The sequence below is a fragment of the Octopus bimaculoides genome, chromosome 4, assembly GCF_001194135.2.
Source record: "Octopus bimaculoides isolate UCB-OBI-ISO-001 chromosome 4, ASM119413v2, whole genome shotgun sequence".
NCBI lineage: Eukaryota > Metazoa > Mollusca > Cephalopoda > Octopoda > Octopodidae > Octopus > Octopus bimaculoides.
The window spans coordinates 11542407-11562679 of record NC_068984.1 but is presented as its reverse complement, the minus strand read 5'-3'; the positions used below and the strand labels follow the sequence as shown (position 1 = coordinate 11562679).

The following is a 20273-nucleotide window of genomic DNA, read 5'->3' as shown; positions in this document are numbered from 1 at the left end:
GACTGCGGCCATGCTGGAGCACCGCCTTTAGTCGAGCAAATCGACCCCAGGACTTATTCTTTGTAAGCCTAGCACTTATTCTATCGATCTATTGCCGAACCGCTAAGTTACGGTGACGTAAACACACCAGCATCGGTTGTCAAGCGATGTTTGGGGGGACAAACACAGACACACAAATACACACACACACACACACATATATATATATATATATATATATATATATACATATATACAATGAGCTTCTTTCAGTTTCCGTCTACCAAATCCACTCACAAGGCTTTGGTCGGCCCAAGGCTATAGTAGAAGACTATTCTATGCAATGTGAAGTGTAACTGGAGAATCAAAGAACTAACCAAGAAAAGCAACATTTATATTAGGTGTCATGATGTAGAAGACATAAGCTGCTAAGTATGCCACTTGTAACAGCAAAAGTTTGAGAGCTGAAAATTGACCAGGAGAAGCAGCAGAAGCTTCTAGAAACTGTTGCCTTAACATCACTAAGGCAGGATATGTGCTGATCTCAGAGGCATCCAAGCAGGTACCTCTGTCAGAACTTTCCATTCAATGGGAGGATTGTATCAAGGAGGCAAGTGAGAGTAAGAGGAGGAAATATGCTGAGCTAATGGAGTTATGCTAAAGCAATGAATGACAAGCTAGGTGTGATCCCATTAAGATGGAATGCAGAGCATTATTTACAGGCCAGTCCCTCTGCAGATCTTACAACATATTTGGTATTGTAGGGGCCAGTAGGTAGAAGGCCTTCAGGTTGACTGTGGAGCGGAGGTCAGGAGGTCTTCAACCCTGGAAAGAGCAGTGCTACCTGGGGTGGTGCTAACTGGACACAAGCTGAGGCTCAATCAATCCTGGCTGGGTCTCTTGGTTGAAGGTGTCTGATGTTGAAAGACCTGACACACCTAATGACCCCAAGAAACATCATTGATGATGTGTCCAGATGCATCACAAGATGATGTTTGGTAAAACAAGGAGTGAGCCAAGGCATTTATAGAGGAAGTGCAAAGCAAACGTTCTGTTCATATCCCATTCTATCCAATTAGTGACATAACTCAAATGAAGAGGCTAGAAGCAGGAATTAAAACCTAACAACTGACTGAACATATTAATAACTTTTACTTTATGATATCTAGTCAATGGTATTGCCCTGTGGGATCACTGGACAATCATTCAAACTCTGTACATATAAAATGGTGGACAAAGTGAGAAAAAAAAGAAGCTACACTGAATCAAAGTAAAAAACAAAGAAACGAGTGTTTATCATCAACTACAAAAGTGTTGCATAAAATACGTTTGATTTATTTAAATTTATTCGTGTTTTTAATTAGTAAACTGAAATACAATCATTATACAGGGTAGTAATATTTAAGGCTTTTGATGTGTGTGTGTGTGTGTGTGTGTGTGTGTGTGCGTGTGTAACAGACACATTGGATAATGTAGTCTTTGACATACAATAAGACTAGATAGTTATAGCTGGAACGTCTTTGATCAATCTGATAAATTAAGGAATTAGGATTGACGGGGGACTAACGACTTCATAAATCACCCAACAATTTGGTCACTCGACACGCTAGAAATAACAGACAATTTACATCCTACCGTGTGTACAGGAGGGATCTATTAGGTAATGTAGTCTGAGATCAACTGCTCAAATATAAAATGCGACAGCTGTTAGAATGACTTCGATTATTTGATCAGAAGTGACTTGGGGCTAAACGACAACAACTTAACTGTGCGAGATTAGTTTGTTTCATATGTTGTTAACATGTCCTTTTTATTTGTTTTTTGAGATTGTGATGTATGATATGAGGAATATTTAGCTGCTGTTTCTGGCAGATTGAACGTCCACGTAGAGCAGAGGTTCCCAATCTTTTTAATATCCGGGCCAGATACCAAACATTTTTTTAAGTGTCTGCACCAAATAAAGTAAAACACAAGTCAATTAAACAAAAGTTTATTATATTTCTAGAAGGAAGACCATCAAGGGCCACCAGAAGAATGTTTGAGAGCCGGATGCGGCCCTGGGAGCCATGGTTGAGAACCGCTGAGGTAAAGATTTCCTCGTTGGCTCGCTCGCCTGTGTTGTTGTTTCCGCCTGAATGAGCAAACCCATGATCAAAGGCTTTCCAGCCGTGATCATTTTGTATATCTAGGACTACATTGCTCAATGCAACCTTCTTTTTTTAAAGACAGTTTGGTGCGAGTTGAGTACGATTTTACTATTATTTCTAACAGATCGATTGACCACAAAGAGGCGCTTTCGTTCGTTCGTTTACCCTAGATGTTTAGCTTCAGGTCGGCCTTGATGGAGCAGGCCCATGATCAAACGCATTCCAACCGTAACCGTAACCCGTCTTTATGTACATCTAGAATTACATTATCCCAATGTATTCTCATAAGATTTGAGGGAGATATTTGCTGCTGCTATTTCTAGCAGGTCGAGCAGCCCTATAGGGGATCTCTCGTAAATATCTAACACGGATATAAATAGTAAAGATGAAAGTGAGGGAGGGATAGAATTAGATTCCAGCCGTGATCATCTCATCATTTTGTATATCTAGAACTACATGGTTCAATGCACCCTTCTTTTTTTAAAGACAGTGTGGTGCGAGTTGAGTAAGATTTGACTATTATTTCTCACAGATCGATTGACCACAAAGAGGCGCTTTCGTTCGTTCGTTTACCCGAGATGTTTAACTTCAGGTCGGCCCTGATGGAGCAGGCCCATGATCAAACGCATTCCAACCGTAACCGCAACCCGTCTTTATGTACATCTAGAATTACATTATCCCAATGTGTTCTCATAAGACAACAGCTGATTTGAGGGGAGATATTCGTTGCTGCTATTTCTAGCAGGTTGAGCAGCCCTATAGGGGATCTCTCGTAAATATCTAACACGGATATAAATAGTAAAGACCAAGGTGAGGGAGGGATAGAATTAGCCAATGAGAAACGCCGTAACAATGACGTCTTCCTAAGTGGTAATGGCGGCCTATACAGTTTGTAAGTTGTGTAATACGACGGCGAGACATCTCTTAGCAAAATAGAATATATGAACGAATTGAATGAAATTACATCGACAACTATTGCAAAATGTCTTCCAAAAGTAATTACATTTCTTTCTCGTTCGGTTTAAATTAATTCAGTTTCAATTTTTATTCATTGTTTTCATTAACACAGTTTCCTTTAAGCGCACACTAACATTATAAATGGTGTTGTCTTTATGTTTTCCGTTTATATTTGTTCTCTTACATCGGTATACAAGCTCAGATTTATAAAGGAATTGGGAATGTGTAGCATTCATTCCTTTCCGAAGAACACTAGATACGTAATTGAGGTGAAATAGCTCCAACTGGGGATCGAAACCGCGTCGCAGCTTTGCTTCCCAAGGAGTTTTACCTCCAACAACATTTAACATGTTTACAAATATTACATTTTAATGAATGATCACTTAATAAAATTACGGACTTATTCAATATATATCAGACATCGAACTAACCTGAGTATATATTTATTTAAAAGAATAATAGTTACTTTCCAAGCATGCTTTCTACATTGTTGTAAATATTTAACCGATACTAAAAAAAAATCTAAGAATCGCAAAACACTAACCATTTCAACATACGGTATAGGGAAATAATCTTGCATTATTCCGGAAAAAAATCATTATTTGTCACTTCTCATTTCTCTTTATTAACCCCAAACCACCGATCAATAAGGGAGATCTAAATCAAGTGAAATTTAGGTACACATGATTGTCAGATTGAAATGTATCAATTAAAGGCATTAGTTTCTTTCTAAATATATGCGATGTTTTCGATGAGGTTTTTCCAGATAGTGTTTAATAAATGATACGTCGCATATTTTGTATGGATGAAAATAATGCCACCATTGGTCACTGTAGTGTCTAAATATTCCAGATGGCACACCTGTAACATTGACCTCAATAGGGAAAGTTTAATCATTAACGGCTATCTATAACCTTAAGGTAGAAAGTAGTACACTTTGTTGTCTAACTTTCGAGTCATATATTGTAATCGATTGTGATTATATAACATTACTATTTCAAAGATATGGGAAGATCCATAGCTTTATGATTTCAACATGAATGTAGGTTATTAGTAATCGCAGTTTTATTAATTTCCTATATTGATATTATAGAGGCATTATTCTTGTAGCCCTGTTACACTTAGATCTTCGATCTCAAATCCTTTCTTTCACATTCTCTGCTTCTCTCTGCAATTCGCAAATTATTGCTCAAATGTCCTTTAAAAATCCAGTACCGTCATTGAATTTAGTTACAAACAGTAAATAACCTACATCTGCTAGAAGTTGTGTACCCCCTTTAACGTGCACTCTTCCTTTCACGAATCGTAAGCCCATTCCATATTACATAACCTTTTATGGATATGATCAATTCTCCAACCAAAATCTTTCATATCTAATTAGAGCATACCATATAGTTTTGATATTATTTCGTTCTAATATAATTTGTGAATTTTCAACAAATCTACGCATAACTTTTGGTTTATGTAATTTAAATGTCTTGATCTTGGTTTCTTCTATTAGACCTACCACCTTTCTTGTGATCAATTTTCTATTCACACCATCATCAGTTATATTTACATGTTGACCATTCTTCAGTTGCTATTTTAATACAGTATGGAAGGTGTTCAATACTTGCTTCGTTTACCAGTTATTGTGCTCAGTAACTGGTCCATATTGTCAGGGTATACTCCAAAAACACATGCCCCCGCCATAGCCATGATAATCCACTATGTCATTTCAGTTTTAATGATTAAAATTAGTAGGTGATAGAATTACGACATTGCCACTGATTTCAGAAGGGATATTATCTTGGTGGAATTTTTGTTTTCTAAAATATTTTCCATGATTACTTCTTCCGCTCGGCTGGTTCCCAAGGAAACCATCTATAAAAGTTTTAACTTCATTCAAACAGAACTGATGATTAGCAGAGGGTTTGCAAGTATCTGAAAACAACACATCAACTAGTAAATTTTGTTCCACAGAGGATGAAGTTCCCTGTGCTTGATATTCTATAAGTTCTTATTCTGATGAGATAATCACTTATGTTGCTTACCCAAACATCTTTCTTACAAGGTTGGCCTCAACACCACATCTGACTTTCTGTTTCCTTCCTATCAGTATTTTTAATTGGCTGCAGGAATCATGAGATCCATAGACTTCCCCACCATCCTTATCAGTATCTCTGTTGTTCTCTTCTTGATTGCTCTCTCTCAGTAAACTTGTATAACTCCAATAAGAACTGACTTGGAACCCTGATGAACCTGAACTGGCCAACCCTTGCAGTTATGACAAGCTAACTGATCCACCTCATCACTGGGTCTACCTAGTGATGAATTGGGTCAGTTAGCACTTCTGCTTCACCCTAATCCTTGACATTATTCTTTCTTTCCTTCTCCCCTGTCTCATCCATTACTCCCTCCCTCAACACTGTTCCCTTTATTATTCTTTTCTAGCATTCTCTCAAATAAATCTGTTTCATCCATCATGGGCTGGCTTTTCTTTTTTGCTTTGCAAGCTTCAAGGTGGCCCTCACCACCCACCAGTGTTGGTGCCACAAAAAGCACCCAATATACTCTTAGTGGGTGATAAATTGAATCAAACATCTTAGATTGGTATTCTTGTGTATCAACCCTGAAAGAGTTGGCAGAATTTGAACTCAGAGTACAGGGATTTGAAACTGGTGTTACTAAAATCTCATTTGATTATAAAATAGAAGTTAAAACAAACATAGTACCCAACATGCATGCATACATACATACATACATACACACACACACACACACACACACACATATTGGGACTTGCTCTCTCTCCCTCTTGAGAAACTAACATTCAATTAATGATAACAAATTTTTTTTTCAGGAGGGACTATTGATGTGAAATTAGCCCGACAACGTTTAGAGTCTAAGCTCCAGAATTTAATCGAGAAAAAAGAAAGGTAAATATATCTAATTGTTTTTAAAATATTTTATTTTGAGTTTCTTTCAGGTGATACATGTACAATGGATTCCTTTCACTTGACACTTACCAAGCTTTGGTCAGCTTGTGGCTACAGTGGAAGACACTTGTCCAAGGTGTCTTGCAGTGAAACTCAAGCTAAAATTACATTGTTGTAAAGTGAACTTATTTACCACACAGCCATATTTAGTATCAATATTTTCAAGAGCACTTCTTGTAGAGCCATCTTAGTTGAAGAGCTGAAGGTAGTTGGATTCTGCAAGGTTAGTGGGGATCCATTAGTGACTCTCCATCTTATATCTCATACATCGACTCTGCTCTAATATCTCAACTATTTTGTTAGACTTAGCTACCATTGTGCTGACATTAACAGTGACAACCTAAATGAAAGGTCCATCTTCACCATCATCCTCTTTCTTTTCCAACTGTGGTAACCATGTATCTACTTTACAGCAAGACACCTTTTCTTGTCCCTCTGCCATGCTTTAACCTCTCATCACCTGACATAAAGCTGTTTCTTACCTGGACAATGGCATCTGTGGTACTCTTCCCAGGTACAAAACCAAATTGCATCTCATCTAGTTTAATTCTATTTCCAATCAACTGAACTATAATTCCCTCTGTAACTTTCAAGACCTGGTCTAGTAGTTTGATATCTCTGTAGTTGTTTCTATCTAAGGCATCACCTTTAACCCTTATAGTATCTAACTATAATACTACTATTATACATTGGGGATGGTGCCTTCCTGAATAACCTGATTAACTATATGGGTGACTAGGCTGTATCCTACACCGTTGGATATTTTAATCATCTCAGTAGTCATTCTTGATGGTCTGGGGACTTTCCCAGTCTTCATATCCTTGATTGCCTTATCTATTATGCTGCTATCAACCCTGATGACTGGTCCTTCAATTGGTTCGACATTTAAAAGACTCTCCTTCTCCCATTCATTTTCTATGTTTAGTAACCTTTCATAGCGACACTTCCATGCCTCTTTCTTCCCTGAGTCACTGAGTGCATGCATACCATTATCCATTTGCACACATTTCTCATCCACCACATCTCTATTCTCTCTGATACACTGCTTTGCAATCCTGAACGCCTCATGCTGTAGAACATTTGCAAATCTCTTACTTTCTGCAGTGTAAACCTGACACCTGAACACAAAATGAAAGCTATATATTAAATATATCTATCTTTGTTATTTTCATTGCAGCCCAGCTTCTAGTGAACCTGACTGTGTTAACACTCAGCCTGAACCACCTCAGCGGTAATTATTTTCTTTTATTTCATGTGTTCCAATAATTCAAACCAGTGGTTCCCAACCATTTTTTACCAATGACTCCTTTGATTCCTTTTTTTATTTGAGTGGACCCTCGTAACAATTTGATGTTTAAAAAAATCCCATTATATTTTTAGAATTAAATATTATTAGGAATTGTAGAAAAAAAAAAAGAATATTTTGTGTATTGTTGAAGTATAAGCAATCTATTGTACATAAATTTTAATGACAAAATCTTATATTGAGCTCGGTTGAGAACCACTGAGTTAAACAAGCACTCGGAAATCTAGGATTCAGGTTGGGAGAAACACCTATTACTTATCAAACAATTTCTTTTTTCTTGGGGTAAATACAGCAGCGATTTCCCATCGCCTTCTGTTAGTTTAATCAACAGAAGTCTTCAGCTGGTTTCCCACTCTCCTGAGCTTATCCTCGAGGGAATAAGGTCTATTTAATCTGTAGGCAGAGAATTGGCTTGTGTTACATCAGGGCATATCTGCACTTTGGTGGGCCTGTGGAGTATACACCTAGGGGCCTGTCCATCTCCAAGTCCTCTGCTCCTTAACCATAGGACAGAGCCATCTTCTGCTATCAGGCCCATCACTGAAGCCCTTCACAAGTCATATAACCCCGGCTAGAGCAGGCCTGGGAATAATTGTATCTAAGGAGTAACTCCACAGTCCCCAAAATTCCTGGATTCCCAAGCTGGAGCCTCATCACTGGATGCAGCAGTTTCATGACTTGCCCAGGATAATTTCTTCATTTATGTTTTTGAAATATTGTGATCTCTCCGTTTGCAGATTGCCATCACCACAACAATCACCACGGAAATCAAGTTTATCCAAAGTCAGTCGGAAACGTAAACGAAAAGAAGATTCAGCAGGGTCAGACATTGGACAGTATCACCGTAAGTTTTACGCTCGAATTTTACATTCACCGAATAAATGGCAGCAGCAGCAGTAGTAGTAGTAGTAGTAGTAGAACTACTTTCACCACCAGCACCACCACTATGCATTGCATAGTTACTCAAATTGCTAGAAATAACAGTCAAATAGCTCCTTCAAATCATACCCTGCTATCATAAAAAAGAAGGTTATGTTGAACAGTATTTTAGTCCTTGATATACAAACAGGACAGAATGGTTGCTCAGTCATAGCTGACATTAGGTTAAACAACAATATTGTATTCCATTTTCAAGAGTTCCTAACATGAAAATTGTTCTGTTCAAAAGTGTCCTAAACAGTTTCAAAAATTTTATGATTCTGAACAATTTCAAGTGTAGATAGTAATTAACAGTATATATATATATATATATATATATATTCATGGGATGCAAATCAATGAGAATCTAAGCCGTAACACATCTATCCATTCTTAATACGTTCTAGTAGATCTGGACTGCAAATCACTAGTGTTTCCAAAGTACTCTTACATCAATGAGTCATGTGTGTTATGAACACACATTGTCTAAAGGAAGATGTTTGATGACAAAATACTACACTGATCAGCACATTTGCAATTGAATGTAGGTGCAAATGTGGGTGTGTGGTAAGAAGTTGGCTTCCCAACCACGTGATTTTGGGTTCAGTTCCACTGCGTGGCACCTTGTGCAAGTGTCTTCTACTATAGCCTCAAGCACATCAATGCCTTGTGAGTAGATTTAAAAGATGAAAAGTGAAAGAAATCTGTCATATATATATGATGATGATGATATATACATATATATATATATATATATATATATATATATATATATATATATATATATATATATATATATAGTAGAAGACACATAATTGTAACATCATGGTTTCAGTTCCTGGATGACGTGTTGTATCCTTGAGCAAGACACTTCATTTCATGTTATCAATTCATTCTCGCTCACAAATGAGCGACGACTGTACTTTATATATGTCGAAATAAACCTCATTCTATGTTTTTATATAAACTGTGTGTTTTCCTATGTTAATCTTCTGTTTTATTCATTTATTGTCTTCAGATACTCATGTGATGAAATTATTTGATCGGAGTGTAGACCTGGCTCAATTCAATGAAAATACACCTCTCTATCCGATTTGCCGTTCTTGGATTAAAAATCAACCTCACAACAACCTAAATAACCAAAATCGCTCTTCTAGTCCTGAGTCAGATGCACAAACTGATGAAGATGTAATTGTATATTTTGTTATTAACTTGCTTTATACTAATTTCTTTCTTATGACTGGAAAGTTGGTTGGTTACTTTTTGTGCAAGTAGACACTGGTATGAGCGAGCATTAATGCATTACTGGTACAGTAACAGGGTTATCTTTCAAGATTTTACTCTCCTACAGAATATAGTAGCAGGGCTTTTGTTTTTAGCCAACACTGTCTACAATGCTTGAGGAAGTATTTAGTGTTTACATTTGTAAATACATACATTGTTACTTAAAAGTCTGTAGATATCTTCTGCAGTACAGCGTACACTGAAACAAAACAAGGCATTGGTTGGCCTGGGGCTTAAGTAGAAGACACTTGCCCATAGTTGCAAAGTGAGCTTATTAACCTCACAGGTCATGCCTGTGCCTATATATATATATATCATCATCATCGTTTAACGTCCATATTCTATGCTGGCATGGATTGGATGGTTTGCCTGAGGACAGGCAAGCCAGTAGGCTGGACCAGGCTCCAATCTAATCTGGCAATGTTTCTACAGCTGGATGCCCTTCCTAACGTCAACCACTCCGAGAGTGTAGTGGGTGCTTTTATGTGCCACCACCATAGGAGCCAGTCAGGTGGCACTGCCATCGGCCACATTTTGGATGGTGCTTTTTACGTGCCACCAGCACAGAGAGCCAGTCAGGCAACACTAGTAACGACCCATGCATGAATGGTGCTTACTGCATGCCACCAGCACAGGAGCCAGTCAGGTGGCACTGGCATCAGCCAATCATTTAATGTCCGTTATCTATGCTGGCATGGGCTGGACAGTTTGACCAGGGCTGGCAAACTGGAAGGCCATACCAGACTTTACTCTGATTTAGCATGGTTTCTATGACTGGATGCCCTGCTTAATGCCAACCACTCTGAGAGTGTAATGGGTGCTTTCATGTGCCACTGGCACAGCTACCAGTTGCCTGACTGTGATTTCACTTGGCTTGATGGGTCTTCTCAAGTGCATATGTATGTATGCATGCATAGATGTATGTGTGTATGTGAATACATTTATGCAATTGTATATTTCTGGGTGTGGTTTCTCACCCTCAAGCCATATTACATTATTTATATATACATTTTTGTATATTATTTATATATTTTTGTTTTTTTATGTGTGCATGGTAGTCTCATTTTCATAAATTGTGCTCAGCAGTCCATGCTATATAAGTGCAAATCCCAACACTTTATGGGTTAATGGCTCTGAAGAAGCTGTAGGATGCTGTACAAGCACTTGGCTGTGAGCTCACTGCTTCTTATAGCAGAAACAACTGTAAACTAATAAAGATGTTTACTTAACTCCTTTTCTTTTGTAATTCATTAATTGGTATATACTAATCAAATAAAATGAACCAATTGAATGCCTTATAGAGTATTTTAGCTGCTACTTTGCTTTTGATATTTTTGCAAAAATTCCATTTCTGGTAGAAGTTAAAATACTATCAAGTAAAAGAGTTCTTCAGACTGAATTCCATCTGAGTTGCAATTACAAACTTTGCTTAGTATAGGAAGATGTAGAGCATCTGAATGCACATACGTGTCCTCCTTGTGCAATCAAAATCTGTACAGCAATTTATATAAATCATGTGGTTTTTGTTTGAATTCTTGCTGAAGTAAACCTGGGTCAACTTTTGCTAAATACAAGAGATTCTGTAAACACTGTCATGTTTTGTAATACGTCTTTAGGTATCTCTTCGATTGAAACATTTCTTTTTAATTTCTCCTTTTCTTTTCAGACTGTAAATAAAGATGGCAATATATACCACTTACCATCTCCAATAAAAAGAGAAGATCAATATGTTGATTTACGGATTCCTTCTCCCATTCCTCAACTTTCAAGTAGACTAGATATTTATGCTGTAAGTTTAATTTCAATGATTTCACAATCTTTCTATTTACAGTACTTTTTATTATTATTATTATTATTATTTACACCTGTTCTTGTTCGGAGGGTAATATAAAGAGAGGCCTCATGAAGGCAAAGTGACTGGGTTCCTCTTGAATGTTGGGCCTGACGGAAGCAAAGTGGCTGAATCCCTTTTGAGTGTTGGGCCTGATAGAGGCAAGGTGGCTGAGTTCCTTTCAAGCATTGGGCCTCATGGAGGCAAAGTGACTGAGTTCTTCTCAAGAATTGGGCCTGGCTGAGGTAAAATGGCTGAGTTCCGCTTAAGTGTTGGGCCTGACCAAGGCAAAATGGCTGAGTCCCTTTTGAGTTTTGGGCCTCATGGAGGCAATGACCAAGACATTTGGCATTATGTTGTGCTTGAGAAGAAGACCCATCAAGCTGAGCAAAATCGCAGTCGTGGCAGATACTGGTGTCACACAAACTGGCACCTATGCCGGTGACATGTAAATGCACACCAGCATCACGTAAATGGTACGTAAAAGTACCCATTAAACTCTTGGAGTGGTTGGTGTTAGGAAGAGCATCCTGCTGTAGAAACCATTCGAAATCAGGCTGAAATCTGGTGCAGCCTTCCACACCATACCAGTGCAGTCATCTCTTGCATACCACATCTGATGCTTCTTATGTCCAACTTTTCTCTCAGGGCGCTATGATGAATAAGAAGGGGCTGAGAGCTGATACTTGGGGAGCCCCTACTTCTACCCGGAATTCTTCGCTATACTCATTGCCAACCCTTACCTTACTAATGACATCCCTGTACAGCTCTTATTAACCACTTGTCAATCCCCAGCTTCTGCATCACCCACCAGATAAGGGGAGACCCTGTCAAAGGCTTTCTCCAAGTCTACAAAAGTCAAGTATAGGGGTTTATCTTTGGCTAGGTATTTCTCCTGCACTTACCGTACCAAGAATATAGCATCAGAGGTGCTTCTACCTGGCACAAAACCGAACTCTATCTCATCTAAGCAGACTCTCTCCCTAATTAGTTGGGCTATGACCCTCTCCATTGCGTTCGGATAGAGCTTTTGACATGCCACTGGCACGGGAGCCATTCGGAGCACAGATGATCCTAAAGATTAAAAGACCCAAGTTGAAAAAGCTAAGATCCAAATTGTAAATGTTGTTCCTTAGATGTTAAACTGTGTAACCATTGGTTTATATTTAAAACTGTTTTATTTGTAGGATCCTGACAAAGCTCCATCTCAAGACGATCTTTTATTAAGTCACATGACTCGTTGGAAGCGTATTCGACACAAGTAAGTTCAGGCTTATGAATATTGAAATGGTATGGTGTTCAGTTCTATATGAGGCTGGTTCGCTTTAAGTTTACATTGGTTTTGGGTTCAGTTCCTCTGCACAGCATCTTGAGAAAGTGTTTTCTATTATAGCCTCAGGTTGACCAAAGCCTTGTAGGTAAAGTCAGAAACTGTAGAAACCCATTGTTTCTGTTCTTGAGTGGCGAAATCTAATCTATTGCCCAATTTAAAACCCCTGCCTGGCCTTTGGGTGCCTTTAGCTGAACAACCATTCAAGCAGTCATTGATTTCTGGTGTTACTCCAACATTATTTACATTGAAGCTGAAAAGAGCAATGTCCAGCGCCTATGTGTTTTGTATGTGCCTTTATCTATTTATATATTGTTTTCAAATTTTGGCACAAGGCCAGCAATTTGGGAGGAGGGAGTAAGTCGATTACATTGACCCTAGCACTCAACTTGTACTTATTTTATAGATCCCCAATGGATAAAAGGCAAAGCTGACAGCTGTGGAATTTGAACTCAGAATGTAAAGATGGGCAGAATGCCACAAAGCATTTTGCCTGGTATGCTAACAATTCTGCCAGCATGCCATTTTTATCTATTTACATATTGCCCAACCATTAGGGTTACAATGTTAATAAGAGTGACCAGTTTATGGAAATTGTTAAAGAAAGCATGTAACTCTAACATTGCAGTCAGAAATGAAAAGAATACAGCATTTGGAAAGAGGTGAAAGCTAGGCTGTTATTGCAAAGTGAGAACACAGGCGTAGCCTATACCAGTGTCGCATAACCAGCCCATTTAAAAGTACCCTTGAATCATCAGGCAATAAGTTGCACCTGAGAAGACCTACTGAGTCAAGTAAAATCAAAAATCCAAATCAAAATGGGAATTGTAGTTGTGGCTGATGCCAGTGCTGCCTGATTGGCACCCGTGCTGGTGACACATAAAAAGTACCATCCAAATGTGGTCGATGCCAGTCCCCCCCTTCCCGGACTGGCTCCTGTGCTGGTGGCACGTAAAAAGCACCCACTACACTCTCAGAGTGGTTGGCATTAGGAAGGGCATCCAGCTGTAGAAACCATGCCAGATCAGATTGGCACAGCTTGCTGGCTTGCCAGTCCACAGTCAAACTTTCCAACCTATGCCAGCATGGCATAGAAACCCAGCCAAAATAGACAATTGGAGCCTGGTGCTGCCCCATGACTTGCCAGCTCTGGTCACACTGTCCAACTAATGCCAGCATGGACAACAGACATTAAATGATGATGATGAAACAGCTGAATCCTCCTCATCATACAACTGAGATCCACCTCTGTGTTAATATTGTATATCTCTTTTTTTTTTAATAGATTATTTATGATTATTTAATGAACTTCTGCTAATTGCTTTTATTATTACTTTTTTATTATTTTGTGGTCATCAAGTAATTGTTCTGCTTCAATTTCTACACAGATGGAAAGAATCATCCCGCCGAAACGAAATGCAATATGCCCGTAGTTTGAATTTGTTGAAAGAGATGTTTGATAGACATCTATGTAAGGAGTCATGATATCAAATTGGAAAATAATTCTTATTTAGAATGATATCTGTAAAAAAAAAAAAAATTTAATTTTATATTTTTTTTCTTTTCTTTATCAGAAACAGAATCAATGAATTTCATTGCATAATTTAAATGAATATTACAGAGGCATCATTTGAAATTTATTGTCTAAAGTGGGTAAAACTCATCAAATAAACTCTTTTGATGAGTGACCAAGGAAATTGTGATCAAACAAGTAAAAAGCAGATAAACTTGTTGGGACAAAACCTTCTCCAAATATACTTGGCTTCAATTTAAAACTTCCAATAAAACAAGAGTTTATGTTTGTCCTTTATATTTTTTATAATCTGCTGTTATAAAACAGAAATTGTTCTTCAAACTCCTCTTGTAAAATGTCAAAACATTTTATGACTGAAGAAAAAAAGGTATTCATATTTCAGTGTTCTCTTATCAATTATTTGATAATAAGATGGTTATGAAGATGACTAATTCAGTCAAATCTTGAGCAGAAGACTTCACTGGAATTGATTCATTATGTCAACTGTTCAGGGTTTGATTTTATGCAGTCAACTTTGTCTTTAATACATCAAAAAAAGATAATACTGCTTGTATACTGGGGTTGATTTAAAGGTGTCCCACTTCTGCTAAAACTGGCCTTGTGCTTAGTAAGAAAAAAATTAAAATCTGATTATGGAAGCGAATTTAATGTGCCACAAAATATGTTTTAATGACTCGAGTGATTATCAGCTTGTCTGTAAATGACAATTTATCATGGTCTAATGATTTGAAGAAGACAAGTTGTTAGATTTTTGCTATATCTTTAAAATGCATGCTTTCTATCTAAATATTGTCAACAATAAAAACGAAAACAAAGATCTAAGGTTAAGTTGATTACTTATTTGGAGGCAATCAGTAAAGGGTAGAAAGAAAGCTTCTGGTAAGCTGAATCTGTGTCCAGGTCTTGATACCCAATTCTAGCTGTTTTTCTTTTGCTGTTATGGAAGAAAAGGTAACATTTAAAATACATTTCTGACCAATCTGAAACAATGGAGACAATCATTCATTGACTGGTATTCTCTGATTGCAAAGAGTAAAGCAATGAGTTCTGTTTGTCAGTGAGATTAATAAAAAATATTGATTATCTTACAATGTTGTAACTTATATATTTACATGTGAACTAGATCACTCATGCAGCACTATTAGTTTGGATATGGATGAATATAGATAGACTTCCAGATTGTTTCTAACATTTCATTTTGTTTCAATATCTCAGTCAATCTATTATTTTTATCTTTATCATCAATATGTACCAATATTACGTATATTCGTAACTTTACTTATTTCCATTATGTTAATGCTGTGTCCATTGCCTCTTTTTTAAGTTTCTCATATAAATCTTTATGTAAATCAAATTTTTTTTTGTGTGTGTATGTGTGTCTACACAAACACAGTAAATGACAGGAAAACCTGAGTTTCTCTACCTTGGCACATTGTATAACTGATATAATGTTAAATATGGCAGGGAAGATTTGTTTATGTTACACAAGATTCAAAGGACAGCTGTCAAACGCTGTTTCTCACATCATAACAACTACTTTGATATTCTTAACATTGGGACTGCCATGTCTTTGGAACCACATTCCTGGCAATAACACCTATGAATTCCACAACTCCAGGCACCAAGCTTTAATCAAAGATAGGTCTTGTAAGGCAAAAAAAAAAAAAAACCAGAGTTGAAAGTCAGAAGTGAAGAAGACATTACAAGCAACAGTTGTCAGCTGTCTCAAGCAACCATCTTTGATATTAGCTTACTAATATATTGTGTAGACATGTCAAAACTACATTTTATGTTGTATTAAAAACTGCACACAAAAACTAAATCAAACTCACATCTGTATCAATAGATTTTCATTCTTCTTACTCCCAAAACTAATCATTCTGCTGCCAAAAATGACTAGCATTTCCTTACACTTCTTTAAATATTCTTTAAAAGCTTGCATATCTATTTTGTCCACTTTATCATATATTTATTTATTTATTTTTATGCAGTTGAAAATTAATTTTGTAGAAAATTTCCAAATTTTTCTTCTCACCAAACTGATTTTCCCTTTTTTTTCCTCTCCCTCACTCACTCACTCTGTTTCCTTTCTCTCTTCCACTTTGTTTTTTTTTTCTTCCCTTCTCTTTCTTATTGTCATTCTTCCTCTACTCTCTCTGTCTCTGTCTCTCTCTCTCTTACACACACACATTCACTCACTCACTCACTCACACACTGTTAACAAAACAGAACTTGAATTTCATTGTTGAAATTAATGTGATATTAACTTTTACAACCAATATAATATGGTTGAATATTTTTGATGATTGTAAAAATGTCACTTCATTAAAAAGAATTAAATTTTACTTGTGTTGTTTTTTTTAAAATTTATTTCTCTCTTCCCCAAATACACACTTTATTAAAGCTAAACTAATAAAGAATTTGTATGCTGCCAACTTAATGTGACAGTCCCATAAATGGAATAATACTACTGCTATTTAGCCCTAGGAAGCAGCACCACTTCCTGTCGGCCTTGAAACATTTCCTGTGTCCTTATGTATTTTACTAGAATTATTATATGTTTACAAGAGCTTGACATGCATCTCCAACTAGCAGGCCATGCTACTCCAGACTGATGACGAGCAAAGACTCAGAAACATGTCTCTGGATGCAGGCTTAGCTGGGTGGAGGTGTTTGTCTCCCCCTTGTAAACATAAGGACACAGGAAATGTGTCAAGGTCGACAGGAAGTGGTGCTGCTTCCTAGGGCTAAATAGCAGTAGTATTATTCCCTTCATGGGACTGTCACATTAAGTTGACTGCATACAATTACTTTATCGTATCACTACTGCATAAATCTCTCTGAGAGATTTAGAAATGTATTATTTCTATTAATAAAGAATTGTTCCAACAGAATGTTTTGAAATTGCATCACAACCCACTTTCCATTCCTAAATTAACAGATTTCTCCTCACCATCCACAAACATATATTCTTAACATTATCAAAATTGCATTAAAACAAGAACCCATTTTGCTTTCTCTTTACAGAAGCTCTAATATGTGGTGTGTGTGGCTTAGTGGTTAGGGGATTCGGCTCATGATTGTAAGGTCATGAGTTCAATAACCAGTGGAGCAGTGTGTCCTTGAATAAGACACTTTGTTTCATGTTGCTTCAGTCCATTCAGCTGGCAAAAATGAGTTGTATCTATATTTCAAAGGACCAGCCTTGTGCTGAATCTTCTTGAGAACTACATTAAGGGTACGTGTGTTTGTTGAGTGCTCAACATATTTATTTCATGAGCAGGTTGTTCTGTTGATCGGATCAACTGGAACCTTTGTCATAACCGACACTCAGTAGCTCTTATATACCCTGGAGCATCAGGCTGAGATCTCCACTCACTCATGAGCCTGCTCTCAGGCCCTTATCTGCTAGATCTTCCTTCACAATCTTTAACTAGGTCTTGACTGAGCTGCCTTACCTCCTGTGCACCCCCACAACTGCTTGGTTTCTAATTACAAGAGGCTCTCACTTGTCTTTTCACAGACATGTATAATACATAACCAAACATCTTCCCCTGTCTTACTGTTAGGGATATTCCGTAGCTAACGCAACCCAGAATTTTCCATGATTTCTCCATTTGTGATGTGATCATCATCAGTGTCTTAATATCCATTTTTTTCATATTTGCATGGGTCAGGTACAATTTGTTGAGGTAAATTTTCTACAGCCCCCTTTTGTTCATCATAGTCCTCCAAGCAATAACAGAGGAATTTAAGACAGGCTATCCCTAGGAGCTCCTCTATGCTGACGACCTCGTTCTTATAGCTGAATCACTAGAGAAGTTTCAGGTATGGAAGCAAGGTCTAGAATCGAAGGACCTTGGAGTTAACCTAGCAAAGACCAAAGTCTTAGTAAGTAGGAAGGCAGACCAATTACCAATTTCAGGTAGATGGCCCTACTCAATCTGTAGAAAAGGAGTAGGTAGAAATTCCATAAGATGTACCCAGTGTAAGCTATGGACATATAAGAGATGCAGCAATATCAAGAAGGTTAACAGAAAATTGCTTTTGTGTGTGGAAGATGCATGAGTACAATAAACACTGAAATTGCACAGAAAATAAACTCCATCAACTTCCAGGAGAATAAGCTAGAAGTAGTAGATAACTTCCGTTATCTAGGTGACCAAGTTAGTAGAAGAGATGGATGCTCTGAGAGCGTAGCTGTAAGAATAAGAATAGGCTGGGCAAAGTTCAAAGAACTCCTACCTCTTCTTGCAACAAAGGGCTTCTCTGTCTGAGTGAAAGGCAGATTGTATGATGCCTGTGTGTAAGCAGCTATGCTACATGGCAGTGAAACATGGGCTGTGACAGCTGAGGGCGTGCATTGGCTTGAAAGAAATGAAACCAGTATGCTTCACTGGTTGTGCAATGTCAGTATGCATGTTCAACAGATTGTAAGTATCTTGAGAGAAAAGTTGGGCATAAGAGGTATCAGAAGTGGTGTGCAAGAGAGACGACTGTGCTGGTGTGGTCACATGTTGTGTATGGATGACGACAGCTGTGTAAAGAAGTGCTCATCTCTAATTGTGGAGGGAACTTGTGGTAGAAGTAGACCCAGGAAGTAGACATGAGACGGGGGGGGGCCTCAGAGGCAATGACTAGTGACCAGGACGTTTGGTGATATGCTATGCATTAAGAAGACCCATCAAGCCAAGTGAAATCATAGTTGTCGCTGATACTGATGGCACATAACTGGCAGCCATGCTGGTGGCTCATAAAAAGCACCTTTCAAGCATTAGGCCACATGGAGGCAAAGTGGCATGTGAAAACCTCCTTTTGAGTGTTGGGCCTCATTGGAAGTGAGAGGCGAAGAGAAAGAGAGAAATATAGTGCTTAGTAGAGGGAAATTTTAAAATATGTTATTATGACTGGAAGTAAAATACTTAACAAAATAAAAATAAAAATGCAAATCATCCTTTCTTAAATAGCTTCTCTTCATCTTTTTTGTTCTGTGGAATGTCCATGGGTCCCACTGGTATATATATATAATGGGCTTTTTTCAGTTTCTGTTTACCAAAGTCAATCACAAGTACTCCTTATTGCAAATGCCACCAATTTTTCCAGATGCAGCAATGATCCACTGAGAGAGTTCCCACATAGTCACTCAGCCTGTTAGGGATACCTGAGAAATTACACCCCACCATCTTAAACAAGGAAGGATACATGAAATAATATAGTTATGGCCACTACTACTACTACTACTACTACTACTACCACCACCACCACCACCGCTACCACTACTACTACTACTACTGCTGCTGTTGCTGCTGCCACCGCTGCCGCCGCCTCCACCACCACCACCACAGCAACAACAACAAGTACACAATCTCTTATCTGAAACCCTTGATTCCAGGCATGTTTTGAAATATGGAATTTTTCAGATTTTGAAAATCACAATACAGTATATATCGTTGACTATAAATTGCGGTTCCCATGAATAGTTCAAGTCAACCCCATTATCGATAACACTATTTATTTTCTTAATTACAAGAATAAAACCAATAATTTACCCAGTCCCTGAAAAGTTCATCTCATTTCGAAAGAAATGATATCATCTTAGAAGAATTCATGAAGAGAATAGTATCAGAGCAAAGATAAGCAGTGAAAAAATAAGCAAAATGTGGTAGGATCGCTTCCAGCCAGTCATCCCTATCATAGTAAAACATCAACAGCTTATCTCAATGTTTTATTATGTCATATCCTGTGGTAATATCCACACCATAATCTTCTGTAATATCAGCAAGCAGCAGAGGCACATCTGACTGGGGAGGAGCACTGAGGCACAACTGGCACAGGTTAAGAATAGGTTACATTTAGATATGTTTAGCACCAAATGTGTGGTGGCATTGAATGATATTTGGTTCCAAACATGTTGTGTGGGTTGCATCTGGTCATGTTTCACACCAAACATTCTCTGCACATCAAAGTTTGGTTTGTAGACAATCTTTATGAAAAAACTTTCAGTTTTGG

The 20273-nt window shown here is 37.7% G+C and overlaps 1 protein-coding gene across 1 annotated transcript; it reads left to right on the top strand.

The window, feature by feature from the left end:
* Positions 1 to 2968: 2968 nt before the first annotated feature.
* On the top strand, positions 2969 to 16609 carry LOC106872180 (protein lin-37 homolog). The gene is made up of 8 exons (XM_014919073.2): positions 2969 to 3121; positions 5926 to 6001; positions 7239 to 7292; positions 8105 to 8211; positions 9304 to 9473; positions 11236 to 11358; positions 12588 to 12661; positions 14119 to 16609. The coding sequence occupies exons 1-8, from the start codon at positions 3109 to 3111 to the stop codon at positions 14213 to 14215; spliced, it is 714 nt and encodes a 237-aa protein (XP_014774559.1). The 5' UTR covers positions 2969 to 3108; the 3' UTR covers positions 14216 to 16609.
* The last annotated feature ends 3664 nt before the right edge of the window (positions 16610 to 20273 follow it).

Bases quoted from the DNA above. Each gene is read 5' to 3' on its own strand.
- LOC106872180 (XM_014919073.2), top strand. The intron at 7,293-8,104 runs GTAATTATTTTC...CTCCGTTTGCAG, and splicing joins CAGCCTGAACCACCTCAGCG to ATTGCCATCACCACAACAAT. The intron at 11,359-12,587 runs GTAAGTTTAATT...TTTTATTTGTAG, and splicing joins GTAGACTAGATATTTATGCT to GATCCTGACAAAGCTCCATC.